General features: G+C 38.2%; 4 protein-coding genes across 4 annotated transcripts; 2 read left to right on the top strand and 2 right to left on the bottom strand.

Annotated features, from left to right (window-relative positions):
* The first annotated feature begins 5 nt into the window (after positions 1-5).
* LOC126805176 (wall-associated receptor kinase-like 14) lies at positions 6-5,271 on the top strand. The gene is made up of 3 exons (XM_050532249.1): positions 6-1,326; positions 2,796-2,864; positions 3,651-5,271. Exons 1-3 carry the CDS (start codon positions 609-611, stop codon positions 4,937-4,939), a joined length of 2,076 nt encoding a protein of 691 aa, XP_050388206.1. The 5' UTR covers positions 6-608; the 3' UTR covers positions 4,940-5,271.
* A 1,663-nt stretch (positions 5,272-6,934) lies between these two features.
* Positions 6,935-8,797, bottom strand: LOC126781973 (thioredoxin-like protein HCF164, chloroplastic). Its single transcript, XM_050507113.1, has 4 exons — positions 8,518-8,797; positions 7,983-8,201; positions 7,777-7,880; positions 6,935-7,501 (listed from the first exon to the last, which is right to left on the bottom strand). The coding sequence occupies exons 1-4, from the start codon at positions 8,689-8,691 to the stop codon at positions 7,219-7,221; spliced, it is 780 nt and encodes a 259-aa protein (XP_050363070.1). The 5' UTR covers positions 8,692-8,797; the 3' UTR covers positions 6,935-7,218.
* Positions 8,798-10,133: 1,336 nt separating this feature from the next.
* On the bottom strand, positions 10,134-10,686 carry LOC126800845 (uncharacterized). Its single transcript, XM_050528264.1, has one exon. It carries the CDS (start codon positions 10,684-10,686, stop codon positions 10,225-10,227), a length of 462 nt encoding a protein of 153 aa, XP_050384221.1. The 3' UTR covers positions 10,134-10,224.
* Positions 10,687-11,514: 828 nt separating this feature from the next.
* On the top strand, positions 11,515-14,700 carry LOC126805423 (uncharacterized). Its single transcript, XM_050532269.1, has 6 exons — positions 11,515-11,856; positions 12,225-12,484; positions 13,162-13,365; positions 13,504-13,594; positions 13,791-14,052; positions 14,135-14,700. Exons 1-6 carry the CDS (start codon positions 11,564-11,566, stop codon positions 14,459-14,461), a joined length of 1,437 nt encoding a protein of 478 aa, XP_050388226.1. The 5' UTR covers positions 11,515-11,563; the 3' UTR covers positions 14,462-14,700.
* The last annotated feature ends 2,547 nt before the right edge of the window (positions 14,701-17,247 follow it).

The following is a 17,247-nucleotide window of genomic DNA, read 5'->3' as shown; positions in this document are numbered from 1 at the left end:
AGACCCACTTTCCCACCTTCATCAAATGGAAGAAGCAGTCCTAGTTAATAATTTAAATCCAACAGTTGTTGACATTCCAATCTCTGTAATTTCCCATTCTCCACAAGCCCATTTCTGTAACCAGAACACAAAAAAGCTCTGTTCAATCTTTTGCTTCTACACAAAGCCAACTTTCTCATTCCAATTCCGCCCAAAAGAGTACACCTTTGACAGTTCTGACCACCACCCACCATCGTAAATTTACATTCTTGGAGTTGCAGGGAGCTGTGGCCAAGAAAACAAGAACAGTTTTTTTTCCTGGTTTTTGATTCAAGAAGCTGAAGAAGAAGAAGAAGAAGGTATAATTTACATGCAGAGCTGGACAGAGCAATTACTCCAAATCCCCATTGAAGGCTTGCTCTGGGGGTTAGACCTTATTTATTTCTATAGTTGGCCTCCCAACTGTCATCTTTAATTGCTCAAATTTTCAAGCAGCTTCCTTAACCATCTTCCCAAATCTCCAGAAACCCCAAAGACACAGCCTTTAATCGCTCAACCTCATATTTCTTCTCGGGTTTAAATCTCAACTCCATCTTCCCCATCTTAAACCCAATGATTTCTGCTTCAAGATGATCAATTTCCTCATCGAAACTCTTCTGATTCTCATCCTCATACCCTCCATAGCCAAAGCCGAGAACTGCACAACCACATGCGGATCCGGCAAGTCAGCCAAGTCGGTTCCGTACCCGTTCGGATTCTCCGACGGGTGCACAATCCGATTGACCTGCTCCGAGTCCGACAGCCAAATCAAGATCAGCGACTTCACAGTTCAGAACATAACCTCAACTAGCATCTTCCTTAATCTCCCGGCCAAATGTAACAGACTGGTCGAGTCCATAAAGCCCCTGTTCGGCGATCACTTCGGTCCGACGTGGAACAACAGCTTTCTTTTCCAGAGGTGCCCGGACTCGCAAAACGGCTGCTACATTCCGGCGTCTTTTGTGCAAAATCAGTTTGATGAGAGTTGCAAACACAACAAAGATAACATAACGTGTTTGGCTCTGGAGAATAACGTGTCGACGATTGTTGAATATAAAACATTTCATGAGAAGCAGTGCAAGTACTTGTTCAGTTCGATGGCGATTAATTCCGGTAGGAACTCGACGCTGTCTTTGGAGTTTGAGACGATGGAGTTGGGGTGGTGGGTTAACGGGTCATCCTTCAATTGCGCTGAAAATTCCACGCGTACTCTTGTTCAGCTCAGTGGGAAGCAGACCGGGCTCCGGTGTCAGTGTCGGGAAGGGTTTCACGGCGACGGGTTCAGCAACGGGTCGGGTTGCTGGAGAGGTTAGTCAGTACAAGTCAACTGTTTTACTTTGTTGAAACGTTTTAGCATGCGGCGTCGTTTTATGACTGCTTTGGCAATGTGGTTTGACACGTCATCACTTTGATGTTTTGAGGGGTAAATAATGATTGTGTCCAATTGCAATGAATATATTTGATTCTGTGTTTACTGAAGATGTGATGAGTTTAGGGGTGGGCACGGGATGGGACGGGACGAGGGTTTTTAAGAATGCATCCCACTCGAAATTAATCTCGGTTGAGACGGGACGGGATCGTGACGGGACGGGACAAATCCCACCTTCCTATAAAGTTAAATAAAAACCTATATTTTTACTTTTTCATTAACAAAATAAAATTTAATAATGAAATTTTAACAAAAAAATACATATTATGTTCAAAATATTATAATTTACCATTATTATTTGAATTGATATAATTTTAGAATTATTAAGAACATAAATTAGTTTCATTTTGATACAAATATATAAGAATTTTTAAGTTTTCATTAAAGGTGGGACGGGACGGGACAAAGCGGGATATAAATTATTCGTCCCACGTTCCATCCCACTATTATGAAACGAGACGGGATCGGGACGGGACGGGACGAACGTTTTTAGACCTCCGTCTCGTCCCGTCCCTACGAATTTCGGGACGAGATCGGGACGGGATCGGGATTTCCGTTTTTTATGCCCACCCCTAGATGAGTTATTTGGTAACTAAGTCATAGTAGACTTTGCAGCCAAATTGGATTTGATTTGGTTATTCGAAATGTCAATAATGGCCTAAATTCTGGTAATGTACTTGTATGTGATATTAGATGAGTGGTTCAGGCCATAATTTGAGGAGGAATTTAGTGTCCCATCACTCCCATGGAATAGATCCCCTGCATGGTTGCTTTAAAATTTCTATAATATGCTTTTGCCATTGTTTATATCGATTTAGTTTATTCTTTTGTTGTGAATTGTTCAACGTGTGACCAATGAATTGTCTGAAAGTCAAAACATTAGGCTAATATTCCTTGTTTGTTTATAGAAGGATATTTGATAAAGCACATGCATTTACTAGATAAATTGAATTCTGGATCAATAGATTTAGGGGAGAGTAGACTTGTAATAGCTACAGTTCAATTTGAGTATTCATTATTTCATTTTCTTGGGTTCCTATTCAAGTAATATAGTCTTTGTGCCATCTATCACTCATCAATCTCATGAGTTTTAAGTTTCAACAAAATTGCATTGATTTTGATATGAAAGGACATCAAGTAATATAATCTAAGCTTGTTGAGGTGATAATCTCATGCATGTGCAAATTCGACCAGGATTTGTAGGTTGTGTCATGGTTCTGGTGCTGCTGCTTCTAACTGCATGCACTTGTTATGATAATGTAACCAATTGACCTGATACCTTTATAGCTCTGTAATGATCGTAATTACAAGGATTCTAATCATTTTATACTGGTTTTCATGTCTTCAGATTCTGAATGCAATGCTTCAAGGTACATGTCTGGACGTTGTGGAGGAAGAGTCGGTATTCTTATTGTAGGTAAGCTTTGTGATCTTTTCATTTTTTTCTTGATTTATCATCTTTCAATTCTTTCGTTCCTCAATTTATGGTTTAAATTATTGTCAAAGAAAACAACCTGCATGCATCTGCTAAAAGCAACTTTTTTGTTTAAATAGAATCATACCAAAATGTAGTTAACTACTTGTAGTTGCAGTTATTGATATTTTCATTTTCAGAACTCTAGTCCATATGAGTTAATTTGTTTTCATATGTCCCATCGTTTCTGTGGTGGAATCCTAAAGAGGTTCCCTTAAAAATTAAACTCATTCAATAGAAGTTGATGATGCATTGGCTATCTACATTTTCATCTCACTGTAGATGTTTCTGCAAGCTTGCTGATATTTGTTTTTCTGTTAGTCTGTCTATCACTGTTTCTGTGCAACACACAATTGTTGCTTGATTTTTGTGCAATGATTTATTTATTTTTCTAGAATAATGCTTTCAATAAGAAAATGGCAAATACCTGAAACGAGGCCCAGATTAGCAGGCTAAGGTCTTTGGGAACTTGATAATGATTCAGCTAAATGGCAGAGAACAAAAATATTACACAACTTTTCATGAAAGACTTCATAAAACCCTCCAATCTGTATCTCAAGTGAATGGTAATACAATGCGGTACTTCTCCTAATAGCCTTACATGAGACGTGGATCATGTATGAACAATATTTGATAAATATTCTTTTTTTCCTGTGCTCTCAGAAATAGAAGCGAGTATATGGTACATTTTAATAAGTTCTGTGTATTGCATTGCTGTCTTCTTTGTAGGGCTAATTTCTGGAGCTTTATTAATGGCTAGTCTGGTTATCATCTGTTACTATCTTCGGAAGCGCTCCACATGCCTAAAGAACCAGCTGAGTGCAAGACGCCTTCTATCTGAAGCTGCAGGCAACTCGAGCGTTCCATTATACCCCTATAAAGAAGTAGAGAGAGCTACTAATTGCTTTGATGAGAAACAAAGGTTGGGAACAGGGGCTTTCGGTACAGTTTATGCAGGAAAACTTCACAATGATGAGTTGGTTGCAATAAAAAAGATTAAATACCGAGATTCCAACAGTATCGACCAAGTCATGAATGAGATCAAGCTTCTGTCCTCTGTGAGCCATCCCAATCTAGTGCGACTCTTAGGTTGCTGCATAGAGGGAGGCGAACAGATACTTGTATATGAATATATGCCTAATGGAACGCTGTCTCAACATCTACAAAGAGAGAGGGGAAATGGACTTCCATGGACCGTAAGGCTCACAATTGCTTCTGAAACTGCCAATGCTATAGCCTATCTCCATTCTGAGATGAATCCACCAATATATCATAGGGATATCAAATCCAGCAACATACTTTTGGATTACAACTACAATTCCAAGGTAGCAGATTTCGGTCTTTCTAGACTTGGAATGACAGAATTATCATGCATATCAACAGCTCCACAAGGGACTCCAGGCTACGTGGATCCTCAGTACCATCAAAACTTCCATCTTTCCGATAGAAGTGATGTTTACAGCTTTGGGGTTGTTTTAATAGAGATAATTACCGCAATGAAGGTGGTTGATTTTGCCAGACCTCAGACTGAGATCAATTTGGCTGCACTTGCTATTGATAGAATAGGGAAAGGCTGCATGGATGAGATAGTTGATCCTTTCCTTGAACCAAATAGGGATGCTTGGACTCTTTACTCAATTAACAAGGTAGCCGAGCTTGCATTCAGATGCCTTGCATTTCACAGTGACATGAGGCCTTCTATGACAGAAGTTGCAGATGAACTAGAGTCTGTCAGGCGCAGTGGGTGGGCAACAATGGAGGACAATGTAGGCACAACTTCCTCGGTGGCATCCTCTTGTTCATCACCGTATAATGGAAGTGAGAAGTCATTTGGTGTTGTGGCGGCTAAGAAAACCAGTATAAGAAGCCAGAGATCAATCGCATCTCTAAGGGTGGACAGTTCTTTAGCTCCAATGATGGAGGAGAAAGATACCTCTCCTGTATCTGTACATGATCCTTGGTTAAGTGACCAGAGTTCACCTTCAACAAACAGTTTATTGGGCAATGTAGTTCAGTGAGAGGAAACTGCTCATCTTTCGTGCTTATCCCCATATAAATGTGATGTTCATAGTGAACACCAGCCTACCCATTGCTGTCTATATTTTTCTTACGGTATTTTCCTAATTCCTGCTGCAATGCAACCAAAGAAACTGCAGGTATAGACAGATAAGTTTACACCGATCTTAATCACATCTATGTTTCTAGTCACAAGCAGATCGACGATTAACACTTTTTTTTCTATCATTATCGAGTTTCTTTATGTATATCATCGGTATTGCTTGGCTGCTCACTCATGAAAGCCGAGTAATTAGCAACACATTTCCGAGCCAAATTAACAGCTTTTTGTACAGTTTACAAGGACCATTCCTGCAGAGTAAACGATTGGTCTGAAAAAATTGGCCTGAAAGCCATTCGAGCCAAATTAACAGGGTCAATCAGCTAATGGTTTATTGGTTTAACCTGCATGTTAAACATATCAAGTTTAATCTTATGTTAATTCCATAAGCTGACAAGGAAAACAATGCGGTAATCGAAGAATAGAAACTGGTAGTTTTTTTTTCAAGGTTCAAAATATCGGTTTCGGTAGATATATCGTTTTTTTCAAGAGAGATATCGGATATATCAGGAATATTGGAAAAAATATATCGTTCATATTTCGAAATTATTTATTTATTTATTATTAAATTACATATAAACACATACAATTATTAATTTTATCTAGTACCATAAAAATGCTCTATACGCTTGAAAAAACGCACGTTGGTCAACAAAACTATAATACTCCAAACTGATATTAATTTTTTGAGCTGACGACAGTTTCTTTGAGAAATTGATAGTAAGGATAAATCAAACTCGATAATTAATTATATAATTCTCCAAACTGATCATAATCGTAAATAAGATAACAAGATTGATAGTTTAACGTCCCACTATGCTATGTGCTCTATCAATATAGAATTAAAACTTAAGGCAATTGAAGTAACATCAAATGAAATACTTTGATCATCACTGGCTCCACTTGTTCTCCTCCCGCACCTAATATGATGTTACGCACCATGACCACCTGCTCTAGATCCATGATCCTCATCTTAGGTAGCATGATCAAAATTACTTTTCACAAATAAACTGCTCAAATCCTCCACCTACATAAGATTGTTCATATTCAAACCTTGTATCTCCATTATCCACCACCACCATCATCTGAATTATCTGGAGTTGCTACACCGCCCCACACACTAGTATTATCAAAATTATTTCCTGGGTCTCCAACTTCATCAGATAATACCTTGTTTGCATTCTAAAATCAGTTGCCTTTTCTACGACATGTGGAGGAGGGTTGTCATTTCATCATCGAGGTCAAGGAGAGCACTTGTCACTGATATGGCTTGACTCTTAAGAGTTAAGATTTGAACATTCACTTCTCTTCCATAATTCTTTTAAGAAAAATTAAAAATTAGCCGATTGATGGACCACTCTTCTAGTATTCTTTTTTATATGTCTCGAGGTTTGAGGTGATTAATTAATCAAAAACTCCTCTCCGAGAGTGTGAGACATCCTCAAGTTGAGATAAAAAATTAAATAAATTTTTTCGGATATTTCTCTAAAATATCGAAGATATATCAGATATATTTTATATTATCAGAGAAATATCGCAGATACGGGAAAAAATAAAATATTTACCCTTAAGATATATCATTTTTTTAAATAGAGATATTGGAGGATATATCGGGAAGATTTTAAACTTTGGATTTTTTATTTATAGAAGAATAGAAACTGGTAGTTGGTACTGATATTTCTCAAGGACCTAACACAACTTAAGCCATATGTAGAGCTCAATATAAGTCTTTTCTAGCAAAAAAAAAACTTGAGGAAGATGAAACATCTGTGAAAATAAATATAAACCAAAAAGTTTGTTTCTATCTTAATGTCTCATGTATTAAACTGAATATCGTGCTTGATTATGGTTGCACTTGCAACAAAGACTCTACATAGACAAAATGGAACAACTGAAAGAGGCACATAGGAGGAAACACTGAAAAAGCCGTCTAGCCACCTGCCGTGACATCATATATAGCAGTTACAGAGACTAAGTATTCATATTCCTTTGTTAAGGGCAGCTTACAGAAATAAATGTGTGGGAAACTAACGAGATTCTCCAATTAGAAAAGCCAGCTGTTTCTGAGTTATATACGTATACATGTTTGTAATTCAAAGATTATATCATCTGGAGGATGATTACCTCTCTGATGTAATTCTTTTAACAACACAAAGAGGTTCCTCTGACAGAAGTAAAATCCTATCCATGACTTCTTGGATCAACAACTTGGTGAACCTTTCTGTTTTCAGCACTGGAATACTGCCCCACTACACGGGCATGAGGTATGGAGGCTTCTCCACGGGAGAGGGCGTCCACATTCTCACGCAAGTACTTTTCTGGGAGCCTGCCAACTACATTGCCCTCTTCATTTCCCTCTTTATCTAGGAATGCAAAGTGTGGAATACCCTCAACACCAAATTCATCAAGCTCTTGTTCCCACTTTGTGTTGTCAACATTGAGCATAACAAAATTTACACGACCCCTGAGAAAAAAGTGAATATGAAAAATGATAGACGATCTATATAGAAGAAGAATCTGTGTAAGAGACAAACATTTAAGGGATATCCGAGCATTGACGATTGGTGATAATGAAGCTCTTGGATATTTTAAGAAATCTTAAACATTCTGAACAGATAATAAGTAAGAGCCAAATTTCTATAGCCTAAACAAATTAAAGAAGGTATTCCTTAAAGTAATGCTGTAGTAGAAAGGTGATGCAGCTATGACTAATAACTAGTTAGTGCTTGAAGATCATACTTATACTGCTGCTCGACTTTGTAGACATCTGGAGCTAATTCCCTGCATACTTCACACCAATCGGCATAGAACTCAACAACAGTAGGCTTGCCATTCGAGAGAGCCTAATCACCCATAAACCCAACACACACAAAATTATAACTAAGCAAATAACAGCAGGAACACTTTGCTAATGATTATGTACAGACTTCAGCAATGGGACAAACCTCTTCGTAAGGTAATGCAGCAACAGTTAGGTCCTTCAAAGAAACACCGAAATCGAGCCGTCCTGATAAGAAAAGTGCTAATGCTGCTAGAGTAGAAACCACTGCTACTTGCCTGTTGGCATTTTTGTTTGGAAACTGCGGGATGCCAGAGTCTGTTGAGGAAGTAGTAACCGTGCTACTCACTTCATCCCCAGACACTGGCTCAACAGGCGACTTTTCCTACATCAGAATAGTTGATCAAGAATTCAAGACCACACCACTCGCACATTAAACTCGTAAATATTATCTGAACAAGAAATCAAAAATGGTAACTTTACAACACACTAATACTGATTCGCTCTGACCAGATTATCATTGAATCCATTTCTAATATTTAAATTCTAATTCTAATGTTTTACTAAAGGGGAATAATTTTCTACATCAAAAACTATAGCAGCTCAAATCCGGTATAGATTAAATGGAATATATTGCAACTTCTCAATCAAAGGAGAAGACTTTGATGTTCCAAAAGTTTGGGATGAAAAATGAAGCATACCGAGGTGGAGGGCTCGTTTGGATTCGGGGTTTTCTGACAAGCAACGCTCTGAAATCTGCGGTGGTGGTTGGGCCAGGAGGGAATGAAGGCTCTGAGTTGTTGGGGAAGGTGAGCAGTTTGGAAACATGGCCGGAATCTATGGAGTCCGACTGGGTTAGAAGACACGCGAGCCATTGCAGATATGGATGGTTAGATTGAATATTGGAGTTTGAGTTCAGCCGTGTGTTAATTATAGAGATAGATGACAGTTGAGTGTTTAGACACTTCAACTCATTTGTCACTTGGCTAAAATCTCCAAGAACTTATATGCCACTAATCAAATTCTATGTCGGAAATTCCTTGTTACGTTTTAGAAATAACAATTGGTTTGATCAACTTTTCTCTATAATAAGACCACCTTGATCAATGAATTTACTCTGAATACAATTGGGGCATTGCCGACGCGATTGCTCAAGAAGGACATCAATTTTTCGGACCGTTATATTTGGAGTAGTAGAGTTCCAAATTCGGTTAGTAGAGCCTTATACTTGGATAATATAAAATTTGGGTTGTCCATGAGGTTTCTCTCTATAATTTTTCTTCAAAATACCATTATATCATTTCACTAGCAAAGTTATCAAATTGAATTCAAGCACGATTTGTGTTAGCTTGGGTTGCCAATTATAACTACTTTGAAACTGAATCTAGCAAGTAGTATATAAGCTTGTTCACGTTATATATGACCAGCGTTTTGAGATGCATCAAATTTTTAATAACCATGAATTAAGACAATCGTGTCCATCATATACATGGTTTTTGAGAAAAAATAATGGACAAGGAACTAAGAAGGCAAGAAAGATGCACGTTCACTATGATCGAGCTATTTGTCTTTGATTCTTTCAAAAAATAAACTAAAAACTAATATGAACATTTATTTTTTAATGCAATTTTGGAAGAGTTCCAATCACCTATCTAACAAATTGACATAATAAGCACATCATCGTAGCAATGCATCAAAGTCACAAAATTTCTCCAACTACTTAATTTCTTCAAATATCTTAGACAATCATAGCTATTTTTTTGGCATGTTTCTAAGAACAAATCCAAAATGATCTAATACAACTCACAATGATTCTTTGAAATGGATCATATATACTGCAAATGTATCAATATCATGAACTTGTTTTTTTAACATACACTCTGTATGTGTTGACTACATCATTCTGATACTATTTCTCTTAATCTTAAGAAACAAGCTGTAAGTATTGATCAATCAATAATCATACCTCTCTTGAACATTTCCTTAAGGGACAGCGATCAGAATTCCAATATTGTTACATGCATACAATCTGTATGTGTTTGGCAACTACATATTGTGATGATGCTCACATTGTCATGCTCGCCCAATCTATATATCACAGTCTCTTAGATTTTTCTTCAAGTTTTTGCTTATTGTGTTAACTTGACCTTTTTCATTGGATATGAAGAAGCTATGGTCCTCGTCTTCCGTCGTGTCACATAGAAACGCCGTACACACAAATTGCAAGAATGACGAAGCTTAATTAATCATAACCTTCGTTTTAAGAACTCCATAATCAAAGAACAGTTTAACAAGTCCAAATTAACCATCTACTTAATCACCCAATAATCACTACTATACTTTACTTGAAACCATTATAGAGTTTACAGAAAAGCTCAAACTAAATCGGAGATTTCCACCGGCGGTGATCAACTTTCCGGGCCTAAAATGGCATTGACAACAGAGCTCGCAACCACCACCCCCAAGACCTCGGCTCCCGCCACCAGTCCCGCCTGCGCCAACCCGCCAAACCCCGCCACTGTCTCGATCTCCTTCTCCGCCGTTACGATACCCTTCTCCGCCGTCTCGATGCCCTTCTCCGCCGCCTCGATACCCTTCTCCGCCGCGTCGAACCCTTCCTTCACTATCACCTCTGTTTCTCTCTCCGCTTCTTTGAGCTTCTTTCGTATACCGAACAGCCCGATGTCCTCCGCTTTTGCCGGGGCGCTTGCCAAGGCAGCCGAGGCCGTCCACGTCAGCGAGAACAGGAGTAGCTCCCTCCGCCCGGGAAATGCGGCTACACGTGGCCGCGCGGGGGAGGATGCATTGCGGACGGGGTGGTGGAGTGAGAGGAGTACTTGGCCTACAGCTGAAGAAGCTCTCGCAGCCATGTCTTTGTGATTTCTAATCTTCCAGCGAATTTGCTTTGGTTTTATTTCGAAATATGTATTAGTAAATGGTGATAATGCCCTTTTTAAGTGGGGGAAATAAATTTTGTACCGCTTAGAAATTCTAAGGAACTTTACAAAAAAAACATAATTTAAAGATAATTTATAGTTACAAAGATCACTCGTAAACACTAAACTTGAAGTATATACTATATAGTCATGTCTTGTTATTTTGAGATATGCGATCTAGGATGATGTTGTATCAAGACATTCAACTTATTGCAACTATTAAATATAAATAGATTCTGACATAATATCATAATATTATTTTCGTGATAGTTTTTAAATGGATTATATGTATGCATTTTAAATTATATAGAGCTAGTGATTGATTCCAATGTAGAAGTTCTTATTAATGCTCTCTTCTTATGATGTAGAACTTATATTGTTCTTATATAAGTTCTATAATTGAATCAACAAATAAATTTTCTTTACTCCAAATATAATTAAAAGATGTTTGGGTGGAAATTTTACGCGGATGCTAATTGTCTAGTTGATACAAGAGAATCAATGAATTATTTCAATGCATTAAAAAGTGAGAAGAAACAAAATTGGGAGGCAAGAGTTCTTTTTGTGTTTTGCATTCGTGTGCATTTGCTCTATAATCTTATCGAAACTCTTTCTATAAAGAGAAAAAAAAGGGATTATTTTGTTTTTCCCTCCCTAAAATAAATTTGTAATTGACGACTATACCCTCACAGCGTGTTTCCCAAACGAAACAAAACGACCTCATTTTCCCATTTTCCCTCTCTACACATCAAATTGGGGGTTTTCCGTTTGCGCCAGAAAAACAAAAACCCTTTCGAAAACCGAATACACCATGGCGGAGGAAGCGACGGCGTCAGTCACCGAAACCCTAGCCCAGCCAAATGCGGCGGCAGCCACTTCCAACGAGGCCACCATCGAGACAGCTACCGAGGCGGGCACCGAGTCCACCTGCAACAACTCCATCCTTGACAAGCCCGAAGCTTCCGCCGTCACTTCTTCCTCCGGCGGCGACCGCGAGAAGACGCTCGAGTTCGCCGACGAGCTCATGGAGAAGGGGGACATCGCCATGAAGGAGTCTGATTTCGGCGAGGCCTCCGAGTGCTTCAGCCGCTCTCTCGAAATCAGGTTAGGGTTTTACACTTTCCGGCTTTACCTTTCATTTGCTTGAATTAAGCTTCTTCAATGTCGATTTTCGCTTTCGGTGTATGATTTAGCTCAGAAATTAGGTTGATTTTGGAGAAGTATCTGTGAATTGGATCAGCAAGTATGAGATGTAACACTGATAAGAAAATTCTAGGGTTAAATTGAGGAAATGTGGTGCGATTTACAGTTCTGTACCTTAAATTGCTGTAGTTATTCATGAAATTTACGAGTATTTGTTTTTCGTCGTTTCAGTTCAAGTGTAATCTTCATGTGATGACCTGTATGGTTCTGTATTTGATTCTAATTTCCGAGGTGGTTATTGAATATTGATAGAGGTGTGTTGATAACAGGGTGGCACATTTCGGTGAACTTGCTCCTCAGTGTGTTAGGACATACTATAGGTATGGATGTGCATTGCTGTATAAAGCTCAGGAGGAGGCTGATCCGCTGGGTAATGTACCCAAGAAAGAGGGTGAATCCCAACAAGAATCTGTTAACGTCGGACCTGCTAAGAATGTTTTGAATGGTGAATCTTCCACAGCTTCTGTTTCTAGTAATGCTGACCAGGTTGCAAGTCCAGTGCATGAGGAAGGAGCACAGGATGATGGTGGTATGTCACTAGTGATGAAATATGTTTTTTATATATTTTCTTCTGTAGATCATGAGCAGAGTGCTTGCCTTTCCTTCGTGTTGCATATTATGTGTATTCGATTTACGTAGAGAGAATGAATAATATAATGGCCTGCATATGTTTTGCTTCAGTATGCCATCTCTAACCCATCGGAAAAGCAGTTGAATATATTTACTTGTTTATAAGATATGATTGCACACATTAACAACCTTTTTTCTTTTTTTGCCACGTGTCATGCTTATGGGTGTCTTTACTAGGCAGTATGATATGATTACTATTTTGGATTTTCAGCTGGTGTGGGTTGAGGTATTTATTTAACTGTCTTTTGTAAAGTGCAAGATACTCAGGTACAGAGCTGTCTCATGCACATAACAGAAACATAAGTTTAGAATAAGTACAGTAATCCTTTTTGAAAGCCAACATACTCAGTTACATACAGAATCAGAAGTTTAGGATAAGGACAGTCACCTGTAAAAGTTTTGGACTTGGAAGAATATATGATGATTTTTTTCCTGTGTTCTTATCATAAACTCATAGTTATACATGGAGAATGAGTTCATTGACTTCATTCAAAAGACCATATGAAAATGTTAGTGATAACAGTTGTAAATGTTTTTATAAATACGCATAATTATTTGTCACTTTACTTGAGGCAGTTTCTAGTGGAAAAGACCAGGAAGAAGATAATGAAGACAGTGATGTTGAGGACCTGGCTGAAGGTGATGAAGATGAGAGTGACCTGGATTTAGCATGGAAAATGCTTGATGTTGCAAGAGCAATCATTGAAAAGCAGAACTCTGGTGACACAATGGAGAAGGTGGAGGTGCTATCAGCTTTGGCCGAAGTGGCACTGGAAAGAGGTAAGATGTGTACTTGATGTAATTGAATTGAAGTTTATTAGAGGCTCTTGAACTTTGTATTATAGTTTTGGTGTATTTATTGATTTATTCTGATAGTATTTCACTATTTCATTTGGTTTGACTTGTTGCTGCATGCAGAGGACTTTGAAACTTCTCTTAGTGATTACCTGAATGCACTGTCCAGTTTGGAGAAGTTGGTTGAGCCTGACAATCGACGTGTTGCTGAACTGTATCCTTAATTATATTGAAGTTGGCTTTGCCAAAACCCTTTTTAAAAGGATCTAAATACATGATCTTCTGGTATCTGGATAGTTACCATTTTAAACACATGTCCTTTCCTCTCTGTTTTTTTTTGTTGGAGTTCAACTTTTTTTATTCCCGCATTTTCACCAAGTCAGAACTTAAACCTTAACTGCATAATTCAGAAACTTCCGAATATGTTTGTGTCTAGAGATTGCGTCTAAGCCTGATGAAGCAATTCCATACTGCCAGAAGGCAATTTCAATTTGTAAGTCTCGTGTGCGGAGGCTCATGATTGAATCCAAGAGTTTCTCAGAATCCACGGCATCATCTTCCACTTCTGAAGATCAGTTGCCCTCAGATGCAACTAAGTCTGATAATGCCATGACAGATAAGCAGGCAGAGATTCAAACTCTAACTGAGCTTTGTGGTGATCTGGAAAAGAAGGTAATTATGACCTGACATGTTGATATTGGATACCATGGTTTTTTTTTTCTTCATCTGAATTGTTTATTCTTTCACTCTGTAGCTTGAAGATCTGCAACAACTGGTTTCCAACCCCAGAAACATTCTTGCTGATCTTCTGGGAATGGTGTCTGCCAAGGCAAAAGCTGCTGAGAAGAGTGCATCTTCAGCTGCGGTGGGCTCTTCACAGATGGGTACTGCTAACAACAATGGAGGTTTTGATTCCCCAACCATTTCCACTGCTCATACGAATGGATCATCTGGAGTCACACATCTTGGCGTGGTAGGTAGAGGAGTGAAGCGAACACTAACAAACTCAGGCACAGAAGAATCTGACCCAGGGAAGAAACCTGCTTTGGATCGATCAGAAAGTAACGGTGAGGGCAAATAATCATGAAGGCTTGTGTTCTTGCTATAGTAGGACCGAGTGCTATTCTCTTGATTCTAGATTTTTTTTTCTGTTCGGAGTGATTGCTAGTAGATGGAGTCTAAGAGAACTAGTAGACTTGTGTAATTCGATAAATCTTGCTACTTGAAAATTGAGATCATGGATGCCTCGCTGTTCAGTCTAGTTGGATTTTGTCCATGCTGTCAAACTTTATGAAATGAAAGGTCGTAATATTACATATATATCTGCTCTCCTTAGTTCTTTGGTTAAGCCTATTTTCCGGCTACCATTTAGGACTTTGTATTGCTGATTATTTTTCTTTTTCTGTTCTGTTTTATTTGTTTCTTGTTGATCATTGTTCATTAGGAACGAATAAACACGAAACCCATCTTCACATTTGAGTGCCAGACTGCCAGGTCCAATAACAGATAGAACTTGGTCAAAGCCTTTTTTTTATGGAGCGCCGGATACTGTCCTTCTTTCACATGTCAGCCACCGATCATCATGGCTAAACTTTTCAGTTGGCCATAGAACCTAGGCTTCCGTTCGAAAATTTTATAATTTGAAAAACAAATTCAGAAATGAGTTTCATAAGATACATGGAGAATAAAATAGGAGTATAAAAAAAATAACATATACAATACAATACAATCTTGAAAAGAATACTACTATGGAATATGTCATAAATTACTATGTATGGGACCATAAGCGATGGCTTCAACATCAACTAGTGTCACACCATGACCGTCCTTACGTTGCTCCATTAAGACAGAGAGTCGGCGATACCCAAGTGGTTGGGGGTTTTATATAAATGATCGGATAACAAGAGGAAGCCAAGTCAAAATTGATCCACGCAAATCTTGAGCTCAATCGACCAGAAACCAAAAATGTGTTACAAGGTGTTGTGCAGGCAATGTGGGAAGAACTCGTGGGGAGGGTGTGGAAATCACTTGAAGACTCTCTACAGCAGCATTGACAAGGGGAACCACTGCATGTGCCGTTCATGGCCTGGGGTTGTTATACCTAAGGAGGAAGAAGCCTCTACTACTGAAACCAAAGCAAAAGCTTCCGGTAACTCGGCTGGCACAGCTTCCTCAGGTGCCTCAGGTAATTTCTGATCTTTCATTATTCTCATAATACTTTGTATATGCTTGTATCACTGACCTTGTACAAGTATTCTTTGGGCTCTTTCATATCATGCAAGCATAATCATATTAATTTAAGAAACTATGTTCGATACAGCGATAGATACTTATCGCCGGCATATCGATTGATCCTTTGATATTGCTTTATGCAGGAAGTTGTAGTATAGCCTGAAGATTTTCCTACGCTAACCAGCAGTAGCTGTAGCTTATGGATATTTAAGGTGGCCCTAGCAACAATGGAGAGGGTGAGATGAGAGTTTGAATAATGGTAGTAGCTAAAATCCCTTGATGACCACCATCGTGTTCATCTGGCATGGGTTTCAAAGTCTGCAATTGTATTTCGTATTAGTGAATAAACAATGTTAGTGCAGGTAATGTTGGTCAAGAAAGTTCTGACCAACTCGATCTAAACTGTATTGAACTACTGAGTGCAAATAATGATGAAGGCTTAATTTGTGATCTTGCTATTTAGGACTGAGTGCTAGTCTGCTGAGCTGATTCTATATTTCGATCAGTATTGATCTGTTCGGAGTGAAACCCAGTATAGATACTAGATAGAGTTTAAGCAAACTATTAGACTTCTGTAATCTGATCAATCTTGCTACTGTAAGAATCAGATCATAGATGCCCGGTCATTTAGTCTAGTTGGATTTTGTCCAGGAGGTCAAGTTCATTTTCCACCAACCATTAAAATTACGGGTTAATCTATTATACATCAATATATGATTATATGTTATACATCCTACATTCTACATCCAACGGTTGACAATATATATTATTTTTCTAACCCCACTCACAAAACAATATTGACCGTCGGATGTGAGATGTATAACATATATTGATGTATACTAGAATTTTCCTAAAATTACCTATGAAGGATTTTTGATACATACAAATAACTCAAACGCAATAATTGTTGAAGGATAATGGTGTGCTCATCCAAACATAGTAGGAAGAAGTCAAATTCTGTTTAGTCAATACAGTTTAGTATTTGACTGCAGTGATAAGGTTATAGATTGAGTAGGACTTATCTGTTGTAAACATCCCCTATATAAAGGGTTATTGATCAATGAAATATGGTGCACTTTCAACGTATCCACCTCTCTCAGACTTCCCTGTTCTTACTTTTAAACGTTATCAGCACGAAGCTCTCCTAGCTTCCAAACCTTTTTCTGCATCTAGATACCAGCAAAGAAGTAAGTTTTTTTTTAACGTTCTAAATGTTTTTGCATGAATGAAGTGATTATCATTGATTATGCAATTATGCATGCTACTGGTCTGCATGCTAGCTACTGGTATCCGATTATCATTGATTAGTGTTTGCACTGTTTGTAAATGCTTTATGAATGAGAAGCACATGGTTTCCGTGGATGTATATATGATCTGCTATGATAAAGTAAATTCATAGCTTATAGGAGCAGACCAAACAATATTGCTATGAGAAAGTAATTTCGTAGCATTGAAATAAACAAGTCTAGCTGCTCAATTGCTCACTGCCATGATAAAGTAATTTCATACGCATAAGAGTAATACAACTTTTATCTCCTTTTCAGGATGCCGAGTGTACAAAAGCTTGATTTCAAACAACTCGACTCTAATGGGACTGAGTACCACCGATGGGTAACTGATATTGAAACCACTTTC

The sequence above is a fragment of the Argentina anserina genome, chromosome 1 (assembly GCF_933775445.1).
Source record: "Argentina anserina chromosome 1, drPotAnse1.1, whole genome shotgun sequence".
NCBI lineage: Eukaryota > Viridiplantae > Streptophyta > Magnoliopsida > Rosales > Rosaceae > Argentina > Argentina anserina.
The sequence above is the reverse complement of the archived record's forward strand: the minus strand, read 5'-3'. Positions and strand labels throughout refer to the sequence as shown.